Raw genomic sequence first — 24,297 nt, 5'->3', positions numbered from 1 at the left:
ACAAATCATTTTTCAAAACCCATCTCATTTCATTCACAGACCAAGTCCCTCTATTAAGACACTTATGGTGGATAGCATTAACTTGCACATGTGCTTTAATCCTTGTCTCACAAGTTTGCAAAATTGCAAAATGCAGGGTTATGATACCATGGTAGGTGAACGAGGAGTCCAATTGTCTGGTGGGCAAAAGCAACGTGTCGCCATTGCACGTGCCATAGTTAAAAGTCCAAAAATATTACTATTAGATGAAGCTACTAGTGCACTAGATGCCGAGTCTGAGAAAATTGTTCAAGATGCATTAGACCGAGTCATGGTTAATCGGACTACAATAGTTGTGGCTCATCGATTATCCACAATCAAGAATGTTGATCTAATAGCAGTTGTTAAAAATGGAGTAATTGTGGAGAAAGGAAAGCATGAAACTTTGATTAATATCAAGGATGGATTTTATGCCTCCTTAGTGGCACTTCACACCAGTGCTTCAACCGTTTGAATTATTTTCTAATTGTTCTCTTCTGTTATCTAAAAAGACAAGTAACATTTTAATTTTCAATGTAACATTTTTGTAACTAAATGTATCATACACTATCATGCATTTTAAATTGCATTATGAAAAATCAAGTTAGTACAATTTTTATTTTGAGTGAAAAATGAGATTTTTATTTTTTATTTGAGAGAGAGAGAGGAGTGGAGATAATATTGGTTAACAGAATGGGTTGACAACCATTTATTATCTGTTTTGGGTTTAAAAAGATATCATTTGATTTCCAATCGATATGTGAAGTATTTTGAAGTTTGGTAGGAGACAATATCTAGAAAAGATTACAACTAAAAATCAAAATATTCCTTCATTTTAGGTAAACTCTATCTTAAATTTTAAACAGATCTTTATTTAAAACTGGAAAAATGAAAGCAAGCTGATTTGACAAAAACTCTCACATCTTCCTCCACTCCTAATCCCAAAAGATGAAGAGAGTTTTTATCTTCACTTGCTTTTTGTTTACATCATTTCTAATAGCCAGTTCTGACCTTTCACCCTCAGAGTCACCGTATGCGGGTTGCTCAGATTTAATATGGGATTTGGTAGATTGCATGTCTTATCTGAGTGATGAAAGTGAGGTGACAAAGCCAGGCCCTGATTGTTGCACTGCGTTTGAATTAACAATGAATACCGGTGCTTCGTGTATTATACAAGCCATAAAGATCGCTCCTTCCTATGATATTAATTTGAATGTTACAAGGGTCCTGATGATGTCTGAAGTTTGTCGTGATGGTAAATGACTTGATCTTTATCTAGCTTTGCATACTAACATTTGCAAATCTCTACTTATTTAATGTGATAATGAGTTGTGGGGTTCTAATTTTTTTTGCATGCAGTTTCCTTGCCTCCTGAGTCAACTCCTGGTATGTGTTTAGGACATTAAGAGCTTAATAATGATGCTCACGCCCTTTTTTTTTTTTTTTTTTTTGGTTATAAAAATTAATTTTTTGAGATTTTTTTTTGGTAAAAATTGTCATTATCAAGTTCATTAGTTTAAGCAAAATTACTAATGAATATGATGTCCCCATTAAAGCTCCAATGACTCCTTCAAAACCATCATTACCAGCTCCAAAATCATCAGCAAAGAGTACTCCAGTGACACCAAGTTCCAAGACTCCATCCCCAACATCCTCAAGCAGTACTGGAGGTGGAGTTCCAGCCCCATCTCTGTTATCACACTCCGGAACCTATTCTACAACTGTTTCATTCGGTGTTCTTGTTAGTATGCTTATAACATGGGTGTTCATCAAACTGCATAAACTGCACCAAAACTGCCCGCAAAATGGCATAACCGTACTGCACTGCAAGTAACAATGTACCACACCGCACCACATGGTGCAATGTGGTTTGCGGTTTTATAATAAGAAAACCACACAAACCGCACCGCTCCGCACCCTCTCTATATATTAATATATTTATTTATTTTTAATATTAAATATATTATTAATAGTTTAATAATCCTAATTTTTTTTTAAAAAAAAAGGTTTAATAACCCTAACAAGTGTTGACTAGAAAAGCCAACCCAAAATAAAGAAAAACTAGCTCAACAATTTAAAACTTGCTCCCAAAAAAAAAGGAAAAAATTAGTTTTGGGCTGGGTAGGAAAAGCCCAAAATTTGAAAAAAATACAAATTTCAAACTGTATCTTATATATAACACTGCACATGTGACCGCAAATTGAGGTGCAGTGCAGTTATGGTTTTGGCTAAATTCTAAATCACACCATACCGCATCGTACCGCACATACGACCGTAAAAATAAAGTGCGGTGCAGTTATGGTTTTAGTTAAACCACACCACAAAGTGCGGTGCTAAAATTGGCCCAAAACCGCACCACACCGCGAGCACTACTACTTATTGCTTTATTAGTGGTTTAGGATATGGGAAAAATAAAAAAAAATAAAAAATTATTTTCATTAGTGGTTTAGGATATGGTAAAAAAAATAATAATAATAATTTCTTTGGTGGTTTAGAATAAGGTAAAATTTTATTATCATTTTAGGACGCTATGTTTTTTGTGCTTGAAGACTTACTTTCTTCAAATTCTCTAAATAATTTTTGGTGTTTGGCTTATTTCAATTTCTAATACCAATATTTGGTATTTTTATTATTATTTAGTCTTTAGTTTATAGATTGATTGAAATCATGGGGGTGTGATTATTTATTTGCTTATAATTTTTTTTTTTTTTTAATAATGTTCCTCGTAACAGTCAAAATTTGAATTTTTTTTCTTAAGCAAAGGACACCCAGGATTTCAAGCAAGGGGTGCAAAAGTATATGAAAAAAAAAAAAAAACCCAAATAGGTATCCATATAATATTAACAAGCTATCAACCAAGATAAATACAAAAAATTATTATTTCTTAATACATTAAGATGAAATCATCTACCAAAAAAGATGTAATCATTTACCACAAAAAACACAAAATAATAATGTTCCTTAAGAGCATCAAATATATATATATATATATGCCAGAGGCCAGACGGCCCAAGCTCCCTTGGGTCCATCCCTGATCTTAATGTCAAACTCTTGAGTTAAGATGAATAGCATCTCACTTACATGACTAATATTGCGGTTAAATAGTTATGATTTATATGCTTCTTTACTGTATGGTCATCAAAGTCATTATATTTGTAAAAATAAATAAATATAAAAAAGAGCTCTCAAACATAAATCTATTATTATTATTATTATTATTATTTGGATTAATCCCTCTTTTCACATTCGATATTCTTATCAGTTTAATCCCAATTTTTATTTTTTATTTTTATTTTTATAGTTATAATATTTTTCATGTAGTTAGGCCCATTTTTCCACAATAAGCCTAATTAGCCTCACCTAAATAGAACTATTCAACCAAAAAAACTTAATAAAAACAATAAAAATATTCACAATGGTGATTGTATTTTAGCAAAAAAAAAACTATTTTACCACAAAAGAACCAAAAAATTATGTGTTATTGGAGAAGTTAAAGCTAAATTTTTTACAACCACAGTAAACTGGTAATAATACCAGTTGATTGTAGCAAATTGTTAAAAATAAAATAAAATATTTTATTAAGATTATATCTCATCCTTCAATTAAAAAACTCAAATTCTTTTGCTTCTTTTATTATTTTAATGAATTGTTTATATTATTTAAAGTGAAATTAAAAAAAAAAAAAACATTTGATATTAGGTGTATTGTAAAATGAGGTGTAAAATAAATAAAGTAACTTTTTGAGGTGTTAAAAACTATTTTTAGCACCACCAATGTGAATGCTCTAACTTCAAAAAAAAAAAAATCTTAGCCAACCTAGTAATAAAAAAAGACATTATTTTGTTTTTGTTTATCTTTATTGGTAAATGATTGCATCTTAATGTATTTAGAAATAATGATTTTGAGTATTTATAATTTTTTAATACTATATAAATGCTTATTTGGAGTTTTTTATTTTAACACTTCGGTCTCCGCTAGCTTAAAATCTTGGGTTCATCCCTAAGTTTACTATTCCCATAAACAATATATTTACCTCAAATACATGACTAAGTTGAGTTAGCCATTACTTATGATGTAATGAATTTATTTTCTTCTTAATAAAGTCACGAGTTTTTCATCATAAAAAAAAAAAAAAAAAAAATCATAGTTTTCATTTTCATCTTTAAATTTATTTGAAACTTATTGAGGCTACATAGATAATAGATCACCTTGTACCTTCGCCTCTATAGGACCTCCAACCACGACAACAGTTACGACCTCCCCGAAAATTATTTTTTTATTTTTTGCTAAAAATTCGCAATTATTCTTTCATTCTCTCCTTGATGTACTTTTTAAATTTTTTTATTTATTACACCCTAATCAAGTATAATATATCAAATTAACCAACTTGCTGTAGTCCGCACCCAAGTCTACCTGGAAAATTCAGTGTTCCTTCTATATGAAGTTATTTGAAATGGTCGTTTGTGAAAATCAAATTAGGTTGCTGAGATGTTGGAGAATGCTAGTGTGCAAAACTTTGTGCATAATTCATCAATTCTATTACATCACATTTTCATATAAAGAGAACCTACACACAAAAAAGGCGAGATAATAGTGTCAATTTAAGTTTAACGTATGGTCCTAAAAAAACATATCAACTTATTTATTACTAGTCATTCCACGAGTCATCGTGTTGCTTTTCACAAGAGATTTTTTTCCTCGTGGCTTTTTTAAATCAATTTTAATCAACTTCTCTCTCTCTAATTATTATAGCAAAGAATGTCAACTGACGCCTACTAGTATTTTTAATAAATATGTCCCGGTTTAAATTCTTCTTCGGTTATGTTATTAGAAAAAAAAAAAAAAAAAAAACTATATATATATGGTCACACTCTTATCATATTATGTAGATATAAATAGTTGTCAAAATCTCGATTTGCATCCTATGATTTTACAATCTCACTTGCTAAAAACGGTTCAGATCTTTTAAGGGTTTTTGCAATAGAAGGCTCAGTTGAACTCAAATGAAAAATAACATTCCAATAGACCAAGGGTATGTTTGGGATATGCTTATTTTACTGAAACTGAAATTTTTTTGCTGAAAGTACTATAGATAAAAGTAAAACTTAGTTAAAATAGTACAGTGAGACTCATGAATAGTAGTAAAAATAAGCTGAATAGTAAAATAAATTGGCAAAAATAATCTTTGCCAAACGAACACCAAGTTTTGCTATTCTAATGTAGAGTGTCCGTTAAATGAAAAATAACATCCTAATAGACCAAGTTTTGCTATTTTAATTTAGAGAGATAGAGTGTTAGTTGAAGCCAAATAAAAAATAACATCCCAATAAAATGTCACGTTTTGAGGTTTTTGACATTTTTAGGTGATGCTTACAAATAGATATAGTGATGTATGATAATTACATCAAATGGATGCAAATTTTTTGATTTTTTTATTTTTTATGAATGAATATATAATTTATATAATTATTTAACATACCAATGTATTTTTTTTTTCTTAAATAACGTAGGATCTTACGATCCACAATTCAATCTTATGATCCACGATTCCACCAATCTTTTACGACCTGATCTTGACAACCTCATACAACTTTGTCTCTTTCTATTTTTCTTTTCTTTCTATCTATTTTTTATTTTTTATATTGGAGGAGGTTGACTGGTCCACATTTATGTGAATGTGGATGGAGAAGGTTTTTCCTGGACATTACAATGGGAGGCGAAGGGCCAATTTCTCACTAATTTTTATTTTTCCCCCTAATTAACTTTTTACTTTTCTTCCTATTTACTTTATGATAATGAACGACCAAACATATAAAATGAAGGAAGCCAAGGACCTTTTTTTGTACAGTTGATAATTCATGGCACAGTCAAATATTGATAGAAATTAGAAAATAAGATTATCTTAGGAATCAAGTACGGAATCCTCAACACCAGAAATTGCCATATACTTTATTGAGGCTATAGTTAACATATTAAGCTAATTTAAAGACAAAGTACTGTATAACCTAAATGTAATTTGTGTTTACTCTCTTCATATTTTAGGATTTCACACATAATTGATAATTTCTAGTTTTGGCATGTTCCCTTTGCTCTTTACTAGAAAACTTGTTCCTTGCTAGTATCCACATTACCCATCTGTGACTGACTTCCAATTTTGCTCCAAAGCCTCTGCTTTCCCCTTCTACTCTATATGAATTTGAAATTTATATTTTGTAATAAATTTGAATTTATAATAGATATTCTCAATCAAAACTTCTTTTTTCTCATCTTTAAGCAAGTGTAATGAAGTAGACCAAAGTGGATAGAAGTGAACCGAATTGGACCGAAAAGAACTGAATAAATCGAAATGGGCAAAATAAACCGAAATAGACTGAAGTGGATTAAGTGGACCAAATTACTACATTGATGTGGCTCAACAAGAGTGTAACAACAATAAATACTACGTTTAAGTTTTGAGATATTATATAGACATAGATGTTCCTCAAAGGCTTACAAAAGGAAGATAGTAGAGAACCTCCAAAATCTTTAACCATATATTATGCAAATTAAGATGTTTTTGAATGGATGTATGAATTAATACAATGACCAAGCAATTAAGGCTTTACCACCCCCCACACTATTGCCAAACTTGCTATTAGTCTTAAAAGTAGGGGTGTTCAAGTTGACTTGCACCTGGCCAATCTGACCAAACTGCCCGAGCCTAAATCGGAAACCATCCGACCCAACTTTGATGACAATCGATGGCGGATCTACATGTCCAGAAACTGAATTTGGTGAGTCGGTTGGTGGGTCTTCACATGAAAAACTGAATTTAACTGACCTGACTGAGATTCGCCACTCTTAGATGCAGACTTGATAAGATCTAGTGAGATTTAGCCAGATCTCTATGAGATCCGTCAAGATCCGACTAGTTCTCGACGAGATCTAGCCAGTTCTCACCACCGGTGTTGCTCCATTGGTTTTGACCAAAACCAACATTGTCCAGCCAACTCGAATCTGAATTGAACTGAACCATGTTTTCCCGTTGTCGCCAACAAGTTAGATTTCCTGTCACCCGAAGTGGTTAGGTCAGTTCCAAGTTGGGCACAAACCCGACTCGGATCGACCCGTAAACAAGCCTACTTAAAAGACATTTTTATTGTAATAAGTAGGAGACCTCAAAAATCATCTTGGATGCTTGTAAGGTTGATTGCATTGTTGTTGACTCTTTTGCTTGATAAATGAAGTTTCTAGATTATCACAAAAACCAATCCCCTGTGAGTCAACTAGGCTGAGATTGGCCCTGACCAGTGAGTTATCATGTCATTGTGAAGGAGGCTTGCAGAACACTTCAAGTAAATGCGTGGTAGCTTCAAGAAATCGGATAAAGATTTCTTTATGTGAAAACCCTGAGGGCAATGGTTTGACAAAGTCAGTCATGGCTGTAGTTAGTCAGATGTAGCGTGGATTTTACTAGTGAGGGAATAGAGATTGAGAATTAAGAAACAAAGGTTGCCCAAATCACTGAGTTGAGTGGCATGTTGATATAGGACCCATTCAGCTAATGGAAAAAAGTCCAATCTTTTTTTTATATTAGCAATGTCTTCGAGCTGAGTAATTAGACTGATTGTTTAAATAATCCAATATTGAGACAGTTACTAAAGGAACACATGAGACTTCCATTAAAAATCTAGCACTTCAATCAATATATATATATATATATATATATATATATAAAAGCAAAAAACTTATTTGGGAGAGCATGAAGTTCTGCCAAATGACACATTCATTGAGCCTCTCTCATTTAGGCTTCCACCTCATCAAAGTTTACATTTATGTAAAATTTTTAGTTCGTTAAATGTGTCAATGAAGTGAATATACATTAATTATCTATAAGTATGCACTATATATATAAGAATTTTATATGGTTTATAAAAAAATTATATAGGAGAGAAAAAATATCACGTGAGAGACCATGCAATTCTGTCGTGTGACGCTTTGTAAGAGTAATTTTTCATTTAGCTTTACACCTCAACTTCTTTACATATTTTGGATTATAATAAAATTCTATTAATAAGATATCATTATTTTCACTTAGTATTTAACTTACCACTATCATACTTCAATAACATAAACGTAATATCATAAATTTTAGATGATATTTTCATAAGCCAACTAAACATTTACATGAAATTAGAAATTTTTTATGCTAACTCCAAGCCAATGTAGAAACAAAATTATGATTAAAAATTTCAGCAAAAAAAAAGAAAAAAAAATGATTAAACAAACAATCAACTTATTACACCCCCTTTTTTTTGGAGAAGATATTACACCACATAATAACTAATTTCTAATTTATGTAGCTTTTTCTCTATAATTTAAATTCTCCATCCACTTAATTTTGTATTATATCATTAATTTAACAAAAATCTCTTCATGTTATCACAACATTACTTCATGTTATTATTTTAAATATTTTGGATATCCTATATAAGTTTTTCATATAACAGCTTAAAGCATTATCTGCACATCGCACGGGACCATGGCTAGTTTATTTTAATGCCTCAAAAGATATGAGCTAAGATGTAAACGGCAATTCCTGCCTTTTGCTCACTAATTACTAACAACCCCCCCCTTCTTCAAATTCACTAATAAGTAATTACCTTTTTAATAAAAATGACGTTTTATAGATTAATTGAATAGTTCTTCTACAAACACAATTTTTAGTCTTTTACCATAACTTGCTAAAGTGGCGGAGACTTTCTCATAATAAAAAGGTATGAGTCCACCTAACCTAATTTTATGATAAGATTATTGGAATTTACAAAGGATTTTTTTAATAAAAGAAATTACAAAGTATTGTATGTTCTTTTTAAAATTTAAGCCTTAAAGAATTTCTTAATAAAGCAGTTTCAAATTTGTATTCTAGTATGAGTCCGAATTTGGATGGGGTGTAAAATCCATATTTTACACCATTCAATAAGAGATTATCACATCAGCTTTTTTACGTAAAACTCATAACATCATATCACACATAATAACATCTCAATAAAAGCATAGTTAAGTTAAACTTTCAAATGGGTATTATAATTGATTGAGTGTAGTTATGCCTATTTTTTAATATGTAATATGATGATGTGGCATGTTAGGATTCAAGGGGTAAAACTTAAATTTTACACCGCATTCTTATTGAATTTAATCTCTTCATGTATATGCCATTCTTAATTATTTATTAAGAGTTTCTTGAATGTCATTTTAAAAGGGAAAATTTCCTTGACTTTTCTAAGGTTTTTTTTTTTTTTTAATAAATATTTTAGTATACTCATCTTTCCTCTAATTTGGAATAGGACACTTCATTTTTCTTTTAAAAGCAAACAATTTACACTAACTTAAAAAGAGACATTAAAAAATCTTGAATTTCTTATTTTATCCTCCTACTTAAACTATTATCCACACCCCCTATAATAAGAAATTTGAGATTTTTTAAAACTCCTTTTTTTTTTTTCCGGAATTTTTAAAACCCTTTTTTTCCAGTCATCTAAGGGAGGTTAAAGTACATAGTTTACCGTAAAAGAGGTGAGTATAATTACAGAAAACCGTAGAAGTGGAATGCAATTTTCCCCATTTTTAAAAGAATTTATAAATATTTATTTTCTCCACCTAATTGGCATTAAGTATATTAAATTAATATCCCCAATTAATACAAAGTAAAAGTATACCAAAGCAAAGATGGCGGGAACAAATGACAAGGACCGGCCTCAAAAAGAAAAAGAAAAAGAAAAAAAAAAAAGAGATTAGGACCAAATCAAATCAAAGGCTCTTTGGTAGGTAGTCCTAATCAAATCTTAAAGAAAACAAAATCATAAATTTATGGATTCTATCTAATAGGTCACTTGATCGGCAGGCTATGACTTATGAGCCAAAGCATTTAGTGTTAGTTTGGATTGCATTGAAAACGTTTTTCAGCAGGTTTGCGTTTTAAATAGTGGATCCCGTGCAATGTTCATGGGATCCACAAGTATGGAATTCAGCAAAATTTTCATTAAAATTGGATCCCACGACACTATTCACACATTTAAAAATTATTTTGTTACAGTATTTTTAATTTTCAGCAATAAGTGGTATCCAAACATACTCTTTGTGGGGTTTATAGAGTTCTCAATAATTTGTGGGTGTAAAAAAGAAATCCTACGTTTGTAGATAAAGGAATAAAGAAGTAGAAATTGTAGATGCACGAGAAACTATAAGATCCACATGGTAGACAAGTGATATGTTCCATTATTCTACTAAAAAACTGCCACTTGTTTAAAATTGTTAGTTAGAAAAAAATTTTAAATAGAAATTAATTACTAATTCAGCAATTTTAAACAAGTAGAAGTTTTTTAGTGAAATGGTGGACAAATAACATGGTCTACTAGAGGACTCTATAATTTCTCCAGATGAAGATAAATCTTTTGAGGGGAAAAAAAAAAAAAAAAAGAAGAAAAAGAAAGAAAGACTTTACTCTTATCCCTACGAAACTACAAAAGATAAATTATCATAGCCAATAATGATACCCTTATATATTTCAAAAAAATAAAGATAAATAATGTTGACCTTATAAGCCGTCCCATTTTTTCATCCACTCATCATATTTCTTGTAATAATCTATTTGTCTTATATGACCTGTCATCAATGTACAATGAAGTTTCATGAGAAGAAGTAAAAGAATTGCTAATGTTCATGTCGTGTTTGGTGAAGATCTTCTATCAACTAGTTTCATTTTATTTTTTTTTTGCTAAACCTATCAACTAGTTTCATTGATTCACAATAAATAAACATACAATATAGTATATAGTTTTATTCAGTGACAGGCAGTTACCTCCACCAACAAGTAACCAAGAAATTTTATTTTGATTGTAGACAGCGAAATATGTGTGACAGAGAAGCAATGGGAATTTTGTTTTGCTCGATAAGCAACTAGCTATGAATTAGTTGACTTTATGTGAAACTTCATCAACTTTGACCAAGTTAATATTGCTATGGCATCTTATCTTATGATTATTATAATAACATGATGTTTGCACACTAACCTGTCAAAAAAGCATATATTATGTGCTGCAACAATAGCTCAAACTCAGAGTATCCACAACGTGCATTGAGTTCAGTGCCCGATGGATCTCGGAAACTGATAGTTTCAGGTACCCTTAATTTTGACTTTTTGGTGAGCAAATCTTTCTCAACACAGCTCATTTATTCTTTTGTTGATTTTTTTTTGCATTTGGGTTTTGTTCATTTTAACGTTTATGAAGATTTAGTCTTCTTCATGTCATATATGTTGTTGAATGACAATATATATCATTGGCAAATGGCAACTTTAGGCTTCAAGATCAGTTTTTGATTTAGATGGGCGCCATGGGGCTGCAGAGATTTTGATTCTGTCAAAGAATAGTACAAAAGTTTCGTTCCTCTCAGGTAAACTTGTATTGAAATTTCATCTTAAATACATCCCTTGGCATCCTTTGTGGTTATAGTTTTATTAGCAAGGCCTGTTTAGTAGGTATTTCAACTTTTATTTTTATTTCTATTTTTTTGCTGAATGGTATTTCATAAACTTGATGATAGTAACTAGTAAGCAGCAAAGCAATCTGCTATGGGTTTCACTCCCTATACATATAAAAACATTTAAGTAATATTCTTTTCAACAACTTTCATATAAAAAATAATAATGATTTTTCAACGAGGCATTGACCAGTATGCATTCTGTATTGCTTTTAGTAAATATCTGTCAGCTTCTATTTTGTAATTTTGAGAAAATATCAAACATTTATATTTTGTATCACTATCTCTTTTGCAATCTTTGCTACCAAATACTCAGCATAGAGCTCATGGTGCAGTACTGATTTCGGATAACATGCTTAATTGTTATTTGTTAAGGTTGATGGGAATTTTGATAATCAATTTTCTTAATTGGTTTTAACAAAGGATGGATTTTACATATTAAAACACTCTAAATTTGCACCTTCCATCAATAATTTGGCTAGATTGTCTTGTTGTAAATTGATCTAGACGTGATAAATTTGTACCTTGACAATGGCCTTGATAGACATATCACTATATCCGCCATCTATTCATTTACTTCTCTCTGGTATGTTTCTTCTTATAATTGACTTTCAAAAAGAAAAGAAAAGGAAATCCATACATTTAGCTACTTAATTTCTTTTGCCAGCTCCTTTGTTGGGAAGTGCATTAAGTTCTAGTTGAAGATGAAAACTGAAATATGGAATGAATTTCTGAGTTATTTATATATAAAATTTGTCAATTCTCTAATCTATTATAGTAAGAATTTTCCTGGTCAATCATCTTTCACATGTTCATCTTTTAGCAGCTTGTAGATTTATAATTCCTGATACTATGAGAGCCAATTTATCATTAATAATCATTTTGTTAGTCCCTGATTTTATCCAGTATCTTTTGAAACTGACCACTGGTTCAACTTTGACTGCTTGGCTTGTAGGCTGCTAACTTTACCTCCATTTTATGGTGCAGGTGCTATTTAGTTCTAAAAATTCCAAGTAAGGTAGCTGACAATTGGACCAGCATATTGGAGTTGGTAAAATGGAGGCAAGGACAGTGGGGAATGGAAATACAAATATGCATGAGGATGCTGCATTAAAAAACAATGTAGAAGCTGAGAAAATCCCTTCCATGATTAATGATCAAGAAGATTCGGATAAGAATGGAGAGAACAAAACCAACACTGTTTCATTTCTCAAGCTGTTCTCATTTGCAGATTCCACTGATGTTCTCTTGATGATCATTGGCACAATAGGTGCCATTGGGAATGGGCTAGGTTTGCCTATTATGACAATACTCTTGGGGGAAATGATTAATGTTTTGGGAAGTAATCAGAATAACAAAGACGTAGTTCGTGAAGTTTCCAAGGTAAAAATATGCTCCAAAAGCTTAATTTATGATGCCAATCTTAATATTTATCACTAGAAAGTGTTGTTGAACATTTTGTTTTATTCTTAACTTATTTTTGACATAACAATTAAAAAGTCCCATCTAAATTCTATTAATGTTATTATCTAGTTCTTCAATCGAAAATTTATCTTGATTTTAAAGATGTATGTGAACCCTTCCTTTTCCCTTTCTGATATGCTATTATTGATATGAAGGTGACATTTAGTTTCCTAAAATGTTTTAGGTTTGTGTAAAATTTCTCTACATGGCAGCAGGGATAGGTTTTGCAGGATTCCTCCGTAAGTACATTCCATGATCAAAATCACTACAGATTTTTAATGAATAAAAGAAAACCTTTGATCCATATAAACTTGTCTTTGTTCTTGTTAGAGGTGGCTTGTTGGATGGTCACTGGGGAGCGACAGGCTGCACGAATAAGGGGTTTGTATTTGAAGACAATTTTGAGACAAGATGTTGCTTTCTTTGATATGGAAACAAACACTGGAGAGGTTGTTGGGAGAATGTCAGGTGACACTGTTCTCATACAAGATGCCATGGGTGAGAAGGTACTACATTGTAGCAGCAACAACCTTAAAAATCACAACTGGCCAAAAGTCAGCCTGAGTTATATTCATATTATGCATCTAAATGTGTTCTTGGCAATAAAAGAGCATGTTTACTTGTACAGGTTGGGAAATTTCTGCAGCTAGTATCAACATTCATTGGGGGCTTTTTCATAGCATTTTTCAAAGGGTGGCTTCTTACCCTTGTCCTGTTATCCTCAATTCCTCTTCTTGTGGCATCTGGTGGTGTTATGTCCATCCTCATATCCAAGACAGCATCCCGTGGACAAAGTGCTTATGCAAATGCAGCAAATGTAGTTGAACAAACAATTGGCTCAATAAGAACAGTATGTCATGTTGTCAAACTATCTGCATGCCCGAGAAAACTTCTAATTTAGCTCTCAAGATGATGTGTTTTGCATTTCTGGTTTTTCTAGCAAATGTATGATATCCACCATTTGGTTCTTTTCTAGGTTGCATCATTTACTGGGGAGAAGCAAGCTATAAATAATTACAAAAAGTACCTAATAACTGCTTACAAATCTGGTGTTCACGAAGGTTTGGCATCTGCATCAGGTTTTGCCACTGTTATGTTAGTCATGTTCAGCAGCTATGGTTTGGCTATATGGTATGGATCAAAATTGATACTGAACAAAGGATACAATGGGGGTGATGTGGTGAACGTGATTATGGCTGTATTGACTGGATCTATGTAAGCTACAATTTGAAATTGTTTAGCTTCCAATTGTATGTAAACATGCTAATAAAGACATAATCCCTACTTCATGAGAAAAGTTTCTTCTGTTTGTTCCCTAGTTAAGTAGGAAACATGACACATAAACTTATGTAAAAATGTATCAGTAACGTCTTTGGCTTATTCTTTATTTATTTCATTCATTTTGCTCTTATGTGGATGTTTCAGGTCCTTAGGCCAGGCATCTCCCTGCATTAGTGCCTTTGGTGCTGGTAAAGCTGCAGCTTATAAGATGTTTGAGACTATCGAGAGGAGGCCAGAGATAGATGCTTATAACCCAAAGGGAAAAATTCTGGATGACATTCATGGAGATATAGAGTTGAGAGATATTTATTTCAGTTATCCAGCTAGACCAGATGAGCCAATATTCAGTGGATTCTCTCATTATATCCCCAGTGGCACAACTACAGCTTTGGTTGGACAAAGTGGAAGTGGAAAATCAACAGTGATTAGTCTAATTGAGAGATTCTACGACCCACTGGCTGGTGAAGTTCTCATAGATGGCATTAATTTGAAAGACCTCCAACTTAAATGGATAAGGGAGAAAATTGGTCTTGTTAGCCAAGAACCTGTCTTGTTTTCATGCAGCATTAAAGATAATATTGCATATGGAAAAGATGGCGCAACGTATGAAGAGATCAAAACTGCATCTGAACTTGCAAATGCTTTTAAATTTATTGATAAATTGCCTCAGGTTCTGTCTTATCCTCCATTTATTGGAATATAAGAGGCTATTTTCTCCTTTATCACCACAGAAATTGTTAGTTTACTTTCTAATTTGAATTTGACTTCCAGGGACTAGATACTCCGGTTGGTGATCATGGAACACAACTGTCTGGCGGTCAGAAGCAGAGAGTTGCCATTGCAAGAGCAATTCTGAAAGACCCAAGAATCTTACTTCTCGATGAAGCTACAAGTGCACTTGATGCAGAGTCTGAAAGGATAGTGCAGGAGGCATTGGACAGGATTATGCTCAACCGGACAACTGTCATTGTTGCCCACCGTTTGAGCACGGTGAGGAATGCTGATACAATTGCAGTCATTCACAGGGGGAAGATGGTTGAGAAAGGTATCTTACAGTATAGCCATCTGACTCTTTTCTTCATTAGCCTAAATCTTTTATCTTTGCAAATTGTCCCACATTATGTGAACAGTTAAATCAGCAATTTTCATTAAACATATCACATTGTGCATAATTTCAGCAACTATTCAATTTACTAGTATATATTTGGGATGTCAAATGAAAGTTACAATTTGCACAAGGAAAAAGATATTGCCACTCAAATTTGTTTTGAAATCTTCCGATTGAATTTCTGATCAACTCTCAAACCTCGGATTACTCCAGAATGGGAGATGCATATCATCTAAAAATTTATTTGTCAATCTATCAGGCTCACACTCAGAACTAATCAAGGATCCTAATGGAGCATACTCTCAGCTTATACGCTTGCAAGAAGTAAATAATAATTCAGAACAAGGTGCAGATGATCAAAATAGATCAGAAATTTCTCCTGAATCCTTTAGACAGTCAAGTCTTAGGAATAGTCAAAGAATGTCATTCCTACGAAGCTTAAGTCGGGCATCTTCAGCAGGAAGTGGCCGCCGTTCTTTCTCAGTCACAGCATTTGGTTTGCCAACAGAAATTACCGTTCCTGATGAAGGACTGGCAGAAATAGAAGAAAACTACCCAAAGGTTCCAATCAGCCGCATTGCTTACCTTCACAAGCCAGAGATTCCAATACTTCTTCTTGGGACTATAGCTGCAGTTATCAATGGCGTGATACTTCCTATATTTGGTATACTGCTTGCCAGGGTGATCAACTCATTTTATGAACCACCTCATAAACTGAAAAAGGATTCAAATTTTTGGTCACTAATGTTTGTGGCCCTTGGTGTGGTATCATTTCTGGCGGTTCCAGCAAGAGGATACCTCTTCGCTGTGGCTGGGTGTAAGTTAATAGCACGTATTAGATTGATGTGTTTTGAGAAGTTGGTTCACATGGAGATTGGTTGGTTTGACGAGCCTGTGCACTCGAGTGGCTCAATTGGTGCTAGGCTCTCAGGGGATGCAGCAACAGTGCGTGCCCTTGTTGGAGATGCGCTTGGTCAGATGGTTCATGTTATCGCTGCAGCAGCTGCAGGTTTGGTCATTGCATTTCTTGCAAGCTGGCAGTTGGCATTTATTATCCTTGCATTGATTCCTCTCATCGGAGTCAATGGATACGTTCAAATAAAGTTCATGAAAGGATTCAGTGCAGATGCAAAGGTCTGCCCTAAAACTAATAACCCCATGTTTTTTCCTTTTCTGCTCTAAAACTATACATTATGATTGTCGTGAGAAAAGGAAGTAAAATTCTATTCTTTATTGGAGAAAATAGATGCAACCATTTAAACATACCTGAAGCCCGTTTGGTAAAACATACAACAACAGTTTTCTGTGTTTCCAAACACAGAGAACAACCTGCTCACTTGAGAGTTTTTAGTTTAAAAACTCTGAGCTGCCTCTTTAAACACAACTAATTAATTTCACAAGTTATTTGGTTTCATAAAATTATTCATTACTTGTAGTTGATGTAAATCTATGTGGTTGCAGTTGAAGTATGAGGAAGCAAGCCAAGTTGCTAATGATGCAGTTGGAAGTATAAGAACAGTTGCTTCTTTCTGTGCTGAAGACAAGGTGATGGAGCTATACAGAAGCAAATGTGAAGGCCCAAGGAAGGCAGGGATAAGGCAAGGCTTGATCACTGGAATTGGATTTGGGACTTCTTTTGGCTTGTTGTTTCTTTTCTATGCTACAAGTTTCTATGCAGGAGCTCGTCTTGTTCAGGCTAGGAAAGCAACATTCTCAGATGTTTTTCAAGTAAACATTCCTCCTATATAGCTATATTTGACAAGCTTTTCAAAAGTTCTGTATGCTAACTAACAGATAATATTTTAACAAGATTGTTTCACACCAAATTACCTTTTCTCAAGATGGATATTTGGCTTGCAGGTTTTCTTTGCTTTGACCATGGCAGCTATGGGAATTACACAAACAAGCAACTTAGGTCCAGATACTGGCAAAGCCAAGAATGCTTCTGGTTCCATATTTGCAATAATAGATCAGCAGTCAAAGATAGACCCAAGTAATGAGTCTGGGATGACATTGGAGAATGTGAAAGGAGAAATTGAGCTTTGTCATGTAAGCTTCAGATATCCTTGTAGGCCAGATATTCAGATTTTTCAAGATCTTAGCTTGACAATTCATTCTGGCAAGGTAAAGCTGCACCATTAATTTCCGGCAACTAGCACAAGATTTAATCACAAAAGTTGTTCTTGCTTATCATTATTCCTAATCATATTGGTATGCAATATATATATATATATTTTTTTTTTCTTCAGACAATTGCTCTGGTTGGAGAAAGTGGGAGTGGGAAATCCACAGTAATAGCATTATTGCAAAGGTTTTATGATCCCGATTCTGGTCATATTACACTTGATGGAGTTGAAATTCAGGAATTTCAAGTGAAGTGGTTGAGGCAACAGATGGGTCTTGTGAGTCAAGAACCAGTTTTATTTAATGAAACTATTCGAGCCAATATTGCATATGGAAAGGGAGGAAATGCAACTGAGGCAGATATCATAGCTGCAGCGGAGTTAGCAAATGCTCATAGGTTCATTAGTGGCTTACAACAGGTTAGATCAAAACAAATCATTTCCCCATATTTGTTTCATTATCATTTCTAATGTTACAGGTAATTAAGTTAATTAACAAACTATATAATTGAAGAAAATAACATCACTTTGACTTCTACAACGGTTGGTAGTTAATTTTAATGTACAAATAGTAGGCTATAATTTATTTTCTATCATTCTTACAATGTAAAATGCAGGGTTATGATACAATAGTAGGAGAACGTGGAGTTCAATTGTCTGGTGGACAAAAGCAACGGGTAGCCATTGCACGTGCTATGATTAAAAGTCCAAAGATATTACTACTAGATGAAGCTACTAGTGCACTAGATGCTGAGTCTGAGAAGGTGGTCCAAGATGCATTGGATCATGTTATGGTTAACCGGACTACAGTTGTGGTGGCACATCGATTATCCACAATCAGGAATGCAGATGTAATCGCAGTGGTTAAAAATGGAGTTATTGTAGAGAAAGGAAAGCATGACAATTTGATTAGAATCAAGGATGGCTTCTATGCCTCCTTGGTGGCGCTGCATACAAGTGCTTCAACTACTTGAGCTCTAAGTAAATTTTATTTTTTTACGTTGATTTTGTTTTTCAAATAGATGAAATACATAAATGTATGTTATTTTTTCTTCTTTTAAATTCATGGTTTGATTTATTTATGCTTTTCTTCGTAAATAATTTATCCATATTTGTAATATCAAATGTTAGAACTTTGAAGTGTAATGTATTTATGGTGGATGAATAAGAAAGAGCAGAGGATGAAAAAATTTCCTTATGATAATGCTAAGGGACAAAGTATGCGTTTCCACATATCTCATTGTATTTTCTATAATTTCTTTGAATTTCAAAATAAATGCAGTAACTATATATAGAGTTACTTATGGTTTCATCTAGAACAAAAGTTTGGTGTATAAAGTCAATGACTAAACTAGTTGAATAAGGAAGAAAGAAAGAATATCAATATCTTAGATTCTTAATAACAAAATTGGGTTTTATTTTCAGAATTGCAGAGATCTTAGAACCAATTTGCATGTTTTAATAACAAAATTATGAAGGAAAAATAATTAAATATTTAATTACATACACCATGCACCAAACCTATGCTAATTTATCCCTTCATTCACTTGAAGAAATTCAAAGTTACTTAAAAGCTATGGCCTATGGGACCCGACTTTTATTAATACTAGTCGCAGACCCGCGCGTTGTGCGTGATTATTTTTTTTATGGTGATCTCATTATTATTATTATTATTTTGTAATTTGAACTAATTTAATGAAAAGTAATGTATTTCATAATCATATTTATCTCAAAATAATTTATTATTATTGTAGAATTGTTTTATTTAAAATTTGAAACATTAATTCTACTATAGTTAGTTGACTAATTTTTACATCTCTAAGTCAATTAAACACATTTTGCATACTACAGGTAAACCTTCTTTTCCATAAGGGTTGAAATAATGTGTGTAATATTTTTTTTTCAATGGAAGTTAAAAAGAATAAAATTCACCTTGTCTTGATGTTTTCTAAAAACTAAATTTGGAGATTCTCTTTCAATAATTGTGAAAATTCCAACCAATAATTCAGAAGGTAATACATGTTACATTGTCACGACCCAAATCCATGGAACATGAATTTAGATGCATGACTAACTTGCTAATCTTGCACAACTAAAAGTAAAATTAATCCAAAATAATTTAAAACTCCAAAGAAACAATACTCTTAATAAATAACCTCTTACAAAAATCTAAACTCCACAAATTGGAAATAATCTCCAAAATATAAATCATAAATTACAAAATAAGGATAACTAAAATTCTATAAGTCTTCAAGTAATATAGAATTCGCCTACAACTTCCACGCTCAACCTTGCACCTTACAAAGCAATTCAGAAGGTCCTATATTCCCAATTACACTTCAATCTGAAAAATAATAATTGATGGGGTGAGTCACATCTAGTAAGTAATTATACAGAATACACAACAGAATAGAGTCAAGCAACGCACGAGTATTTTTGATTTTTCACAAACTCATTTAATGATATCAAAAATAATTATTCCAAAACATATAATGAATCACTTAATACATATGTAATCACATCTTAAAATCATTAGAAATCACATACATAAAATTGATCAGAGCACAGTGTCACATATACACATCACATATTCTCACATACAATCCTGTGAGCGGATACCAACATCTAACCCCTGCTGGTGAGGGATCAACACATATTCTCACATACAATCCTGTGAGCGGATTTACACATAAATCTGATATATCTGATCAATTCTAAAAACTTTCATTCTGAGTCACATATCACAAAACGAAATATATACAAAATAGAATAATTTTCTTAATATTAACAATTATTCCAAATATACAAGCATAGGGAATATCACAATATCGAATTGAACATAAATCAAAGGATGCTTGACTCTCATGGGGAACGAATAGAAACTGAGAAGTTTATATAAATATATTACAATTCTTGAGTAAATCTGAAAATTTGATTTGCTAAAAGAAACTTTTTAAATACCATTTGGAGAATAGGAACATGACTTTGAAATCACTTGGTTTTAACAAATTTAAAGAACAATAACCTTTTTAGAAAACTTACTTTGAAACTCAATTATTTTCGATAAACAATTTAGTATATAAATCATCTTTTAAATGAGATTTGGACATTCAAAACGTTATTTAAAATTCGAAGTTTCTCTTTAAAACATTGTCTAAAAGTCGGAGTTTTTCTTTCAATGATGTAAAAATAATGCTTTCGATAAACTTTCGAAATATAAGTTTGAAATACAAAACTTTTGAAAACTTTTAACTTCTAAGAACCTAATGGACAAAACTTGTGCATATAATGCATAATTACTTACAGCACTTGAATCACTCTGAAAGTCCAGCCGAAACAACCTCCAATAGCCTCAAAATACTCTTAAATAAGACCTATATTCAATCATAGAAATTACTTAATATCCTTCACAAAATATAAAACTTATTGAATTGTACAATCTGATTCACTAGGAAAAATACTTTGCAGAACTGATAACACTTTAACACTAAGTTAAAGTCTCTCTAACTAATAATAATCCCTTGCACTAATCGAAACTCATATTGCCATGAGGAAGGCAGTAGCCAAAATATCATTGACCTCAGATTTAATATAAACCCCAATGAAAATGTAAGAGCCATATACCTGAATAGATATTTGCAATCCATGGCTTGTTTAGAGACACACAGTCGGAAACCTAGGATTTAATTATATAACTCCGATGAAAACATGAAGGCCATATTCGTTAATAATATTTTGAACCATGACTATGTTCATGGGTACACACGGTGGCAAAATCATTGACTTCAAATAAATTATATATGTACATATCCGGCATAATCATTGACTTCAAATAAATTATGTATGTACATATCCGAAGGAAGGCATATACCATAAACATAGATCCTTGATATCCCGTGGCTCAAATCTTGGTTTATATATATATTTATATCCCTACGGCACAACGTTAAAGGCTTAATGCTATTCTAACGTTAAAGCCATCCTATAATATATCTATATATGTTAACCAAAATTTAAGTTCTACAGCCATGTTCTTGAATTAGGAAATTGAAATTCCAAAAATCTGTTCAAGAACCCATGTACTGGGCAGTGGGCAATCCAAGGTTTAATAATGTAAATAGCAATTCTAGGAAAATACCCCTTTTTTAACAATCTGCACATCACTAACTCTTTTAATTCTTTGATTCTAACAGATGAAAAATCATACCTGAACAATTAGTTGCCTCTTCAATTAACTCCAAGGAAAAATACACCTTCTAGCCTCCTTAGTGATGAAACTCTAGCCTCCTTAGTGTTGAAACCCTTCTTATCCCAAACCCTAATTATCTTTTCCTCCAACTTATATTTTAACACATCAGAAATGTGGGCTTGGTGGGGTAGTGGGCTGGAGTTTAAATCCACTTAGGCTTATCTCTTTAGTCTCCAAGAGGCCCATAGAACATCTTTCTCTTTTCTTTTTATTTATTTTAATTGCCTCACTAAATTGTATGCACTAAAACTTTAATTTTCTCACCTATTTGTAGCACCACAAAATTGTCTACTCCCATCTTACTATGCACACACATACAATACCTCAACTCTATATTAAAATTGACAAGGTACAGTGATAATCATAAAATCAAAATTGGGGTATTACATACATGTTCATGCTTCAATTGTGTAATTAAAAATTGGTTTTTCATTGTCTTTTAAGTTAATAAAAATCTTACATATACTTTTTTTTTTTTCAAAAAACATTTACATATTTTTTTAACGTGAATCTTTACATATACCTTAATAAGTAAACTCTATACATTTCATTTTCTTAGATGCATAAGAAAAGACATCTATTCCATAATAATAGTGGCTAATTAGTTTTTTCATGTTTTCATTTATAACATTTCTTACTATTATCATATTTTACTGGTGGTTGATTTTCATAATAGAGGCATTAAATGAGAGTTAAATTCTTAGAACCTTTCATTAGATTTTAAAAGTCATGGTGTGTGAAAAATATAAGCATTTAAAGACTTTTTTTATATTTTATTATTTATAAATAATGTTAAATGAAATGTCAAAAAAAAAAAGATTTTGAAAATTTTCATCTTTATTTCTTATATATTTCTATTATTACTGAAGAACGTTTTCCATTTAGTTTTGATAATAAATATGATTTTCTAGATTAGAGTTTGATTAGTATCAAGTTTAAATTTTGTATGATTTTATTTAATTGTTGATATTATGATTTAATTAAGTGAATTTAACGATTTATTTATTTGCATTGTAAAGTTTATAATAACATTCTTAAGGTCATCTTTAATTAATTTTTTACTCCTTTAGCCATCGGCCTCTTTGTTTTCCAATTAACGGTTACTAATTAATTTATTTAATTGACATTTGATTTCTTTTACTAATCTCTTTCTCTCCCTCTTTGTTAACATCCTATTGTTTTCCCAAATTTGATGATAATTCTAATATACTAAATATGCATATTGTAACGTTTATTTTTATTTTTATTTTATTCCATTTTGTTGTCATGAAGTTAGTACATCTATAACTATTAGTTTATTATTTTATAATATGTTTGATTTGATATTATTATTATTATTATTATTATTATTATTATTATTATTATTATTATTATTATTATTATTATAAATTTAGTGTTTCTAAAATAGCATGTGTTTTGTATCTTTATTTCTTTTCCAGAAAATTTCATTTGAAGTGAAAATAAAAGGGAAAGCAATTTCCGCTTTACTCACGGTCAACGGAAATGAATTCCAGAAATGCTATTTCCGATGACGCAACCAAACACCCGCATTTACGGAAAAGCATTTCCGGAAGTAATTTTCACCCAAAAACAAATGCAGCCTTAATAGAAAAAGAGAATACAAAACACATGCTATTTTAGAAACACTAAATTTATAATAATAATAATAATAATATCAAATCAAACATATTATAAAATAATAAACTAATAGTTATAGATGTACTAACTTCATGACAGCACAATGGAATAAAATAAAAATAAAAATAAACGTTACAATATGCATATTTAGTACATTAGAATTATCATCAAATTTGGGAAAACAATAGGATGTTAACAAAGAGGGAAAGAAAGAGATTAGTAAAAGAAATCAAATGTCAATTAAATAAATTAATTAGTAACCGTTAATTGGAAAACAAAGAGGCCGATGGCTAAAGGAGTAAAAAATTAATTAAAGACGACCTTAGAATGTTATTATAAACTTTACAATGCAAATAAATAAATCGTTAAATTCACTTAATTAAATCATAATATCAACAATTAAATAAAATCATACAAAATTGAAACTTGATACTAATCAAACTCTAATCTAGAAAATCATATTTATTATCAAAACTAAATGGAAAACGTTCTTCAGTAATAATAGAAATATATAAGAAATAAAGATGAAAATTTTCAAAATCTTTTTTTTTTTTTTGACATTTCATTTAACATTATTTATAAATAATAAAATATAAAAAAAAAGTCCTTAAATGCTTATATTCTTCACACACCATGACTTTTAAAATCTAATGAAAGGTTCTAAGAATTTAACTCTCATTTAATGCCTCTATTATGAAAATCAACCACCAATAAAATATGATAATAGTAAGAAACGTTATAAATGAAAACATGAAAAAACTAATTAGCCACTATTATTATGGAATAGATGTCTTTTCTTATGCATCTAAGAAAATGAAATGTATAGGGTTTACTTATTAAGGTATATGTAAAGATTCACGTTAAAAAAATATGTAAATGTTTTTTGAAAAAAAAAA

At 31.4% G+C, this 24,297-nt stretch overlaps 4 protein-coding genes across 4 annotated transcripts in view; all 4 read left to right on the top strand.

The window, feature by feature from the left end:
• LOC112005051 (ABC transporter B family member 21) overlaps positions 1-637 on the top strand; it is a 7,229-nt gene extending 6,592 nt beyond the window's left edge. The window contains 1 exon segment of the mRNA XM_065779493.1: positions 11-637. Within this exon segment, the coding sequence (XP_065635565.1) occupies positions 11-493 (483 nt within the window). The 3' untranslated portion in view covers positions 494-637.
• Positions 638-966: 329 nt separating this feature from the next.
• LOC111988049 (non-specific lipid transfer protein GPI-anchored 11-like) lies at positions 967-1,852 on the top strand. Its single transcript, XM_065779492.1, has 3 exons — positions 967-1,273; positions 1,378-1,404; positions 1,575-1,852. The coding sequence occupies exons 1-3, from the start codon at positions 967-969 to the stop codon at positions 1,850-1,852; spliced, it is 612 nt and encodes a 203-aa protein (XP_065635564.1).
• Positions 1,853-11,043: 9,191 nt separating this feature from the next.
• On the top strand, positions 11,044-18,718 carry LOC112005047 (ABC transporter B family member 11). The gene is made up of 14 exons (XM_024037296.2): positions 11,044-11,177; positions 11,358-11,451; positions 12,526-12,921; positions 13,187-13,241; positions 13,333-13,508; positions 13,631-13,852; positions 13,979-14,217; positions 14,428-14,953; positions 15,055-15,328; positions 15,651-16,525; positions 16,853-17,119; positions 17,252-17,515; positions 17,641-17,934; positions 18,132-18,718. Exons 3-14 carry the CDS (start codon positions 12,595-12,597, stop codon positions 18,486-18,488), a joined length of 3,876 nt encoding a protein of 1,291 aa, XP_023893064.1. The 5' UTR covers positions 11,044-11,177; positions 11,358-11,451; positions 12,526-12,594; the 3' UTR covers positions 18,489-18,718.
• A 1,157-nt stretch (positions 18,719-19,875) lies between these two features.
• The window catches only part of LOC136070103 (ABC transporter B family member 21-like), a 17,396-nt gene continuing 12,974 nt past the window's right edge, over positions 19,876-24,297 (top strand). Inside the window, exon 1 of the mRNA XM_065779491.1 lies at positions 19,876-19,880. Coding sequence (XP_065635563.1) covers positions 19,876-19,880 — 5 coding nt within the window. The remainder of the gene's footprint in view (positions 19,881-24,297) is intronic.

This window comes from Quercus suber, unplaced genomic scaffold (assembly GCF_002906115.3).
Source record: "Quercus suber isolate HL8 unplaced genomic scaffold, Cork oak 2.0 scaffold_209, whole genome shotgun sequence".
In the NCBI taxonomy this organism is placed as follows: domain Eukaryota; kingdom Viridiplantae; phylum Streptophyta; class Magnoliopsida; order Fagales; family Fagaceae; genus Quercus; species Quercus suber.
The sequence above is the reverse complement of the archived record's forward strand: the minus strand, read 5'-3'. Positions and strand labels throughout refer to the sequence as shown.

Coding starts and splice junctions, on each gene's coding strand:
- LOC112005047 (XM_024037296.2), top strand. CDS start 12,595: ATGGAGGCAAGGACAGTGGGGAATGGAAATACAAATATGCATGAGGAT. Junction 14,954..15,054: donor TTATTGATAAATTGCCTCAG/GTTCTGTCTTAT, acceptor TTTGACTTCCAG/GGACTAGATACTCCGGTTGG. Junction 17,935..18,131: donor TCATTAGTGGCTTACAACAG/GTTAGATCAAAA, acceptor TGTAAAATGCAG/GGTTATGATACAATAGTAGG.
- LOC111988049 (XM_065779492.1), top strand. CDS start 967: ATGAAGAGAGTTTTTATCTTCACTTGCTTTTTGTTTACATCATTTCTA. Junction 1,274..1,377: donor GTCTGAAGTTTGTCGTGATG/GTAAATGACTTG, acceptor TTTTGCATGCAG/TTTCCTTGCCTCCTGAGTCA. Junction 1,405..1,574: donor GCCTCCTGAGTCAACTCCTG/GTATGTGTTTAG, acceptor TCCCCATTAAAG/CTCCAATGACTCCTTCAAAA.